This window comes from Eublepharis macularius, chromosome 15 (genome assembly GCF_028583425.1).
Source record: "Eublepharis macularius isolate TG4126 chromosome 15, MPM_Emac_v1.0, whole genome shotgun sequence".
Lineage (NCBI taxonomy): Eukaryota > Metazoa > Chordata > Lepidosauria > Squamata > Eublepharidae > Eublepharis > Eublepharis macularius.
Genome location: NC_072804.1, coordinates 28,142,906 through 28,151,993, shown reverse-complemented (window position 1 = coordinate 28,151,993; position 9,088 = coordinate 28,142,906). Strand labels below are relative to the sequence as shown.

The window sequence follows — 9,088 nt, the reverse complement described above, 5'->3', positions numbered from 1 at the left end:
TGTGGTTGTGGGTTTACCACCGTTTGTATTAGGGGGCCAAAAGCGGCTGACATCATTCCCCATTTTATCCTTGCAGCAACCCTGTGAGGTAGGCTAAGTTGAGAGTGTAGCCCTGTTCATAAACTACAGCGAATGTACATTCCATATGGATGCAGTGTAAGCTTCATTTATCTTTATGCATGCATCGAGCAGTTCTTAAAAACATTTTTTTACTTGATTTATACCCCACCTTTATCCCCAGTTGGAACCCAAAGTGGCTTACATCATTCTCCACTCCTCCATTATTTCCTCACAACAAACCCTGTGAAGTAGGCTAAGGCTGAGAGAGTGTGCCTGGCCCCAGGTCACCCGTCGAGCTTCCATGGCTGAGCAGGGACTGGGGTCACCCAGATCCTAATCCAGCATTCTAGCCACTACACTGCACTGGCAGTCATATTAAAATCAATGCACGTATACCTGAACATGTGACACAAAACCCCCACATTTATCTAGGTCCTGGTGAGGGACTCTGGTTTCATTTGTAAAGTGAATGCATGTCATCTCTTTCTTAGTAACTAATGAATGTACCTACATGCAGGATAAATGTGTGTTTACTGTAATGTGAACCCAGCATGTGTGACAGGCACAAGGTCACCCAGTGAGCTTTCATGGCAGAGCAGGGATTCAAACCTGGGTCTCCCTGATCATGCTCTGACACTCTAACCACTACACCACACTGGTGATTAAAGGGCTAGATTCAATCTGCAGAGACATGGATTCAAATTCTCACTTGCATACCACTACAGGACATACGGCATCTCCCCAAGGCCATCTCAGATCAACAAAAGGGCTATGAATCAGGCCTTTTTGCATCTGATTTTCAAGGGGAAATGCTACGAGTATTCATATAAAAGGGAATTGTTGAAGAGAGTGTTTTCATTAAAGGAATAATGCTGTATTGGGGACAGTGGCATAGTATAGTCTGATCGCATCAGATCTCAGAAGCTAAGTAGAGTTTGTACCTGGATGGGTGACTCTGCAGAGGAAGGCACTGGCAAATCACTTCTGCTTCTCACTTACCTTGAAGCCCCTTCCTGGAATCACCTTAAGTCGATTATTTATGACACTGTGTTGTATTTAACTGCACTGGTTATTGTATGTATTTTATTTGTCCCGAGTTGTCCTCTAGTTTTTGTAATCCGGTTGTTATATTATTTATGGTGTGTCTTATACTATTTTTCTTTATAGCATTTCCTTCCTAATTTGGTAATCTGCCTTGAATCTTAAGAGAGAAAGGTGGGCTGTAAGTGAGTATGGACCTTGATCTCATCAGATCTCTGAGCTAAGCAGGGTTGGCCTTGGTTAGTAACTGGATGGGAGACCTCCAGTGAAGACCAGAGTTGCAGAAGCAGGCATTGGCAAACCACTTCTGTTAGTCTCTAGCCATGAAAACCTGCCAGGGGTCACCGTAAGTTAGCTATGACTTTAGGGGTTTCCACCAAGTAAATAAATAAATACAAGGTTATTTATTATTGGAAACATTTTGACATTGCCTTTCTATCCAGCTTAGGGACCTGTAGGTAGTGAACAATCAAAAACATTAAAACAAGTTTTAAAAATATGTAATATAAAACCAATTAAAAACAACAATTAAAGAAAACACATACACTGTTAAAATACATAAACAAGGAGGGTCAGTGGGGTAACCCCCCCCCCAATAAATCATTACCAGCAGGCTTAAGACCATGATACAGTGGAACATATGGATCTCCCTGGGGAGGGAATTCTATAATTTGGCGCCATGACCAAGAAGCCCCTTCCAGTGTCACTTGTCTAGCTAGCATCAGATGACAGGCAGTCCCCTGAAGATAACTGCCGCGGTAAGCTAGGTTCATATGGCAATAGGCCTTGTGGTAGCTGTAATTTTGCGAACACAGAATGATTTTTTAAAAATGGCTCCTCCACAATAGTCAGTTGGGACTGGTTGGGACTGCAGCCAAGCAGGTATTAAAGGGTGGTGGCCCTGAAATCAGAAATGCCCTCTACCAGACTCTGAATTCTCCCTGCCTAGGATTGCACTACCTTTTTTAAAAAGTTTGAGAACCATGGAGCTGGGCAACCTTAGCATGCTAGACTGCCTGAAAGGGTAGGTCCATTGACTAAGATCATGATTCTGAACGGGGGGGGGGGGTGCTATTGTGACTTGCTTTTGTTGCAGTGATCTGGGGGAGCATAAGGGGCGGACCTGTCTGGTACTTGTTGCATTTAATGACCCTTCTTCTTCTACCCGGGAGAATCTGGGGAGGGGACTGGGTTCTGTCTTCCGGCTGTGTATGTGTCTTTAAGAAATCGGTGGGCTGGGAAAATTAGGCGACCCCCACCCCCCGGCAAATCCCGCCCCTCCAAGTTTTGCAGACTGTAGAAACGGAGCTAGTGCGGTTTGATCGGAAAAGTAGTTTGTGGAAGGGCAAAACGGTGAGTATCCTCTTCCTTCAGTGGAGGCGGAGGAAAAAATGGATCCGAGCGGAGAGAAGTGTGCGTTTGCTTGCAAATCCCCACCCCCACCCACCGGTTGGGAAAGAGGGCAGAGCCCTGCAGAAGCCTGCGTTTTGCCGCGCGGGGAAGGGGGGCTCTGGAAGGCTCGCAGATCCTGTCCTGATAAGGGGGGCGGGCGCGTGAAAAAAGAAGAGGCTCGCCCAAACTGGAATAGCGCATCTCGGGGTGGGGGGTCTTGCTTCGCCTTTTTGTGATCGCATTTTTCAGTATGGTTCTCCTCGGGACTTGTGCCGGGGGGCGGGGTGAGCTTGCAAAAATTTGGAAAGAATGCAGAACTGCATTTCCACGCTGCCTTTCAGCATTCGGGGCGCAGGGTGGGTGGGGGCTTCCCATCCAGGCAATTCGCCGGGCTCTGTCCGCCGAGAAAATGAATGGGGAGGCAGGCAGCGGTGCAGGAGAGGCCGGCTGGAGAGTGGGTGGGCAAGGCGGGCGATGGGAATCCCGGGGCTGCTCCTGGCATGCCGGCAGGTTCCTTCCAATGGGAGCAACTGCCTCTGCCATCCTAAGCAGCCTTGCAGCCTCCTGCGCCAGTTGATCTCACGTAGGCTTAGAAGGTGGCTTTGTCTTTGATGAAAAGGCGACACACGCCTTTGTATTAGCTTGTCTCGCAAGGGAGGGAAACCGGCCTTCCGGAATTCACCTGCCTCTGTGTCACAGGGACTCGGAAGAAGAAGAGTGCTCGGGTTTATATTTCATCTTTTTTAAAAACTCCAGTAAATCAAATTGGTTTCCGTGACTGGGGAGATGAAGCCATGCGTGGAGTAGCCAAAAGAGTTGAGGGGTGGGGGAGAGATTTATATGCTTGGTTGGTAATAGGGGTTTGGCCTCCAGCCAGCGATTAATTGTGAGGAAGCAGAGATGCTGCAGGGAGGGGCGGCAGTATAGTATGGCCGGATTTTGTTAGCTCTCCGAAGCTAAGCAGGGTCTAAGATGGGGGACCACTGAAGACTCTGCAGAGGAAGGCGCTGGCAAACCAAACCACCTCTGCTCCTCAATTGCCTTGAAGCCCCTTGCTGGCCTTACCATACGTCGGTTGCAACTTGAGGGCACATAAGCAACTCTGCTTCACATGGCACTGTTGGTTGAAGCTTCCGAGCTGCAATCTTGTGATAATCCAGCCAGTCTGCTTTAGTGATTAGAGGCTCCGATAGGGAGACTGGCCTGCTTTGTAACGCGCTGGGGGACTCTAAGGCAGGCATTCCTTGTTAGCATAACATACACCACAGGGTTGTCGGGAGGTTAAAATGGTGGAGGGGGGAGCCACGTCAGCTGCTGCTTTGTTCTCTTGGAGGAAGGACAGGGTGAAATGGAGAGGAATAGGCCCTGCTGCCCAATACTTGAACCCAAGTGCCATGCTGGTAATAGCACTGTACTATTTAGTAGTAAAGTAGGAGGCAGGCCCAGTAGAAAAACAGCGAAGGCAGGCGACTTCCTGAGAAGAGAGGGAGCCTTCTGCGTATGGGTGGTGGGCCCCCCAGGGATGCAAAACAACACTGCTTTGTAAATTAACCCAAAGACAAAAGAAGCTTTCAAAATGGCCTGAGGGGGTCCCAGAGGCTGCAGGAGGCATGATGCATTGAGTGAATGGAGGGCCATCTCAAAAAGGAAGGGGAAGGGCGGGAGGGAGGAAAGGCCTGCTCAAGACCTAGAGAGGATGTCGAACCCTGGAAGGAAGATTTGGGATTGGAGAGTCTGATGAATCGTCTTTCTTTCAGCCCAGATCCTTTGCAATTGGAGGTGACTTGGAAATGACCACCCGAGACCCTCCTGGTGCCGTTTTGGGCTCCTGGGGGCTCCTCTTCCTCCTCCTTGCCCCTCTGCCTTGCCGTCTGTGCCCCATCCCCTGCGAGTGCTCAGAACCGGCCCGCACTGTGAAGTGTGTCCAGAAGGAGCTGACCGCTGTCCCCTCTGGTATTCCAGGATATACCCGCAACCTCTTTATAACGGGCAACCGGATCACTCTCATTGGTAGCCAGGACTTCCAAGGGCTGCCCAACCTGGTTATTCTCTCGCTGGCAAACAACAGGTAAAACTTGCTGGGGAATGGGATGTGTATATGTACATGATGTTTCCATCTCAAAGGCAGAGGGATCCAAGTGAAATAGAATATTGATTGCATCCTATTAAGTCTTTGCTGCCTCCTAGCAAACCGATGTTTCTGCCTGCTTTTGAGAGCTCAAGCTAGTGTAGTGGTTATAGCACTGGACCAGGTTTTGGGAGAACCAAATTCAAATCCCCATTTTTCAATGGAAACTTGCTGGGCGATTTTGAGACAGTCATAATAATTTACCTCACAGGGTTGTGAAGATTAAAATGGCGAAGGGGAGAATGTTGTTGTAAGCTGCCAGGGAGCAAAGTATCTAGACAAATATAAAATAAAATTGGACACTGGCTCTTCCAGAAACAGGAAAAGCTGGCAGAGAGAGAGAGAGAGAGAGTGTTTATGCAGAGTTATGACAGAATGGCTGAACATGAAATTTGGTATAGTAAACTGGTTGTGAGTGTGGCACAACCTGTGCTTTGCCATGCCCTGCGACGTTCATCCATGCAAGTGTTGCATAGTCTGTGCTCTCTCACCTATCATGGGGAGATGTAGGCATTGCCATGGTAACAAGCTAGCCCGCAGTGGCAACGAAGGCTCAGGACTGAGGCCCTCTCAAATTCCTGCCAACGGAAGAGTTGCGAAGAGGTCTACAGCATATCCTATTTCTTGTGGCTAGCAGCATTGACCTCCAATGATCTTTTGAGTGTCCACCTCATTGCGTGGGGTAGCTGCAGTACTTGTGTTGGTTCAGGTCTGTCCGGATGACTTCCTGTGGTGCACGCAGAGGTATCTTTGAGAAAAAACAGCTGTTCTGGTACATGGCCTGTGTTTATTTCTATATTGTATTGATACTCTGATTTTAAAGAGTTTTCTCCAGAGTAGCTCACAGTAATCACCGAACACTGGCCCTGCTGACATGCTTATAAACTGAAAAAGGCAAGATAGGACACACATGAGAAGTGGAGTTTATTTTTTTAGATACTTTTACTCCACTTTTCTCCTGAGGGGTAGGGTGAGCAAAGTGGCTGATGGCATCATTCTCTGATCTTCCATTATCCTCACAGCCAGCACGCTGTGAGGTAAGTCAGGCAGAGAGACTGAGTGACTGGCCGAAGGTAATCCTGTGAACTTCCATGGTAGAGTGAGGATTCGAACATGGGTCTCCCAGATTCTCGTTGGCCACGCTACGCTCTACCTCATGCTAGAAACAAGGGAGGAAATTAGAATTTATTTCCAGTCAGGATGAGGCTGGTCTTGCCTGGGATGTCTGTACCCCTTTGGGAACTGTGTTCTCTAGACCAGTTGCTGCTCTCAGTCTCTCTCCTTACTGTAGCCATGGCTTGTATGTAAACTTTCTCAGTGGCAGCCTCTACATTACTTTTGAGGAGAAGCAAGGAAAAACTCCTCGCTTGCTGGTTTTCCAGAGAGGAAGCAAAGCTAAGCAAGACCTTTCGTAAGCACCCCAAGAGGTTTCTGGGAAGTGGGCACATTCCATGGATGCAATGCTGTTTAGGTGCACTGAGTTCCCCAAGATAATCCTGCGTTGTGTGAAGTGCATCTTTTCATCTGTTCTGAATCTACTTCTTGTTGGGTGCCCTTTAAAAGATCCACAATGAGGGGAGCAGGGCTGTGAGTGATACTTCTGCATTCCTTCAGTAGTGCTGTGGATTGCTTTCCAATACCACAAAGGGTAAAAGAATGTCCACAGGATTGATTTTGCCATGGGGATTATTCTAAGTTACTGAATCCTGCTCTGTTTTTTCTCCCCAGGATCAGCAGAGTGGAGTCACAGGCATTCTCTGCCCTCCAGAGGCTACGTTACCTTGATCTGAGTAACAACCTCCTGTTTACCATTCACCCCGAAGCTTTCGGTGCCACGAACAACTCCATTCAGGAGCTAAATCTTAGCCACTCGTTGTATAACGCTTCTGCTGTCCGCTCCTTGGCAACTGCACTTGCCCTCGGGGGCTTCCAGGACCTCTCCAGGCTACAGTTGACCAGCAATGAGATTGTCTACTTGCCCCCCGGCATGCTTTCTAGCCTCCCCAAGCTCAAGCACTTGGACCTGCGGAACAACTCGCTGGTGGACATTAAGAATTCCACTTTTTCTGGCCTTAACCTCCAGTTCCTGGATCTGACTTTAAATGCCTTCAAGACTCTGAGGAGAGAAACTTTGTCTGAGCTTGGGAGGCAGTCGCGCCTCCGTGTCTTCCTGAAGGACAATCCTTTTGTGTGCAATTGTGACATTGAAGATCTGGTGAACTGGTTGAACCGAAGCCAGCAGGTGGCAGATGCGGACAAACTAGCCTGTGCTTTCCCTCAAGAACTACAGAACATCTCCTTGGTGGAACGAGCTGGGACACAATTTGCATGTCACTCCAGTCAGCCTGGAGAAAAGTCTGCTCTTCAGACTTCATATGCCGCCTTGGGCACGGCCCTTGGAGTAATTGGTATCGTTTTCCTTGTTGTGCTTTATCTAAACCGTAAAGGCATCAAGACATGGGCAAACAGCATGCGGGATACTTGCCAGAACTTGATGGAAGAGTACCGCTATCGTTACGAGAGGGATTCTGATCACCATATCACACAAGTATCAGCACTGGACATATAATACTTCTCTTGGTCACCATTTTGCATTTTTTGGGGACTTGTTTGTGTCAGGGAATCTGGCACTGTCTGTCTCTCCTTACAATGAAGATTGCCTTTTCCACAGCAAAATGCCAATGCTTACAGGGTTCTGCAGATAAGGTCCTTGATGCAGAACCTCAAATAAATGTATGAAGCCACCCTACACCGAGTCAGACTGAGCATATCTAGCTCCATGTTTTTTTGCTATGACTGGCAGTAGTTCTCCAAGGCCTCTTTAGGAAAGATCTTTCTTTACCCATCTGGTTCTGAGATCTTTTAACAAGAGATGCTGAGAATTGAACCTGGAATCTTCTGCACACAGAGTCGATACTTTACTCCTGAGCCACAGACCTTCTTCAGTCTTAAGATGTATTTCTCATGCATAAATGTTCTGCAAACTTTGACATTTTAGGTTCCTCCAGTTCACAGTGCCATCACTAGATTTTTAGGCTTGTTGAAAACCAAGTGTCGTGGATTTTTTCTGATTGACTTTTGAGAACATGGAGAGTTTATTTTGTTATTGTTTCAGTGGACCAATGTTCTACCTTGCTGTCTGGAGATGGAGAGCCAGTTTGGTGTAGTGGTTAAGATCATGGGACTCTAATCTGGAGAGCTGGGTTTGATTCCCCACTCTTCCACTTGAAGCCAGCTGGGTGACCTTGGGCGAGTCACAGTTCTCTGGAGCTCTCTCAGCCCCCCCAGCTCCCCACACAGGGTGTTTTGTTGTGGGAATAATAATGGCATACTTTGTAAACTGCTCTGGGTGGGCATTACGTTGTCCTGAAGGGCGGTATATAAATCAAATATTATTATTATTATTCTTGGGGAAATCTGTTGCTTATGCTGGGAGTTGGTGATGATCATGAAAGTTTGTCATAGCCAAAGCAACCAAGTGTTTTATGTGACAGAGTGCTTTGTTTTTCTTAAGTTTATACCGTAGAAACCCTTTTGGTCTTTAAGGTGCCACTGAACTTGAATCTTGATCTCCAAGCATTTAATGGTATATTCAAGGCTAACAGATTGTGTGATAGTTGGTGTGCATTTCTTCTTCAGGTGAACGGGTCAGACATGACAAAATAAGTGGGGTTACTTTTGTAGAAGAGGATGAAACAAAACATAAACCAGCGTGGTTAGAGTGTTGAGCTAGGATGTGGGAGACTCAGGTTTGAGTCCCCGTTCTGCCATGGAAGTTTGCTGGGTGACCTTGGGCCAATCACTCTCAGTCTAACCTACCTCATGGGGCTGATATGAGGATAAAATGGCGGAAAGGAGAGCGTTGTAAGCTGTTTTACATCGCCATTGGGAAGGAAGTTAGAGTACAAACATAGTAAATAAAACAAACATAACAGCAAGCATGCTGGCTCAGACTAGTGGTGCTTGTAGTCCAGCATCCTGTTTTACACGTTGGCCCACAAGGAGCTCCAGAAAGTGGCTCAAGGGCCAAAGAATTCCCTTATTGTTGTCCCCCACCCCAGAAAAAAAGATCAGATAAAGGGCAGCACTAATTGTGAAGCTTCTGAATGACAGATCTAGTCATTCCATCAGGATCTCTTTGTTCTACAGCTGTCTCACTTCAGGATTCAAGTGTGGGAATCCCTTCAAGAAATGCTGCACTGTGTCAAAACCTCCCTGAATGCAGAAAACTAGCATGTTGGACAGAAGCTGTTCCCCCCACTTTGCTGGGATTCATCCTTTGCTTCTTTTTGCTTCTCCCCTTCTTTCATGCTTTAGTGTTTTAAGAGAAAAACAGGTGTCAGCACCATGTAACACTTTCGCACAGTGCTTTCTTTTTAAAAGCGGATCTCTTTGATTTGCCTTTAACACTGCGCTGGGCAGGGAAGGAGGGGAGCAGCTTCATGACTCTGTGAAGCCAGCCAATCA

The 9,088-nt window shown here is 47.3% G+C and overlaps 1 protein-coding gene across 1 annotated transcript; it reads left to right on the top strand.

Annotated features, from left to right (window-relative positions):
• The first annotated feature begins 4,283 nt into the window (after nt 1–4,283).
• Nucleotides 4,284–8,012, top strand: LOC129343321 (trophoblast glycoprotein-like). Its single transcript, XM_054999480.1, has 2 exons — nt 4,284–4,561; nt 6,350–8,012. The coding sequence occupies exons 1-2, from the start codon at nt 4,284–4,286 to the stop codon at nt 7,188–7,190; spliced, it is 1,119 nt and encodes a 372-aa protein (XP_054855455.1). The 3' UTR covers nt 7,191–8,012.
• The last annotated feature ends 1,076 nt before the right edge of the window (nt 8,013–9,088 follow it).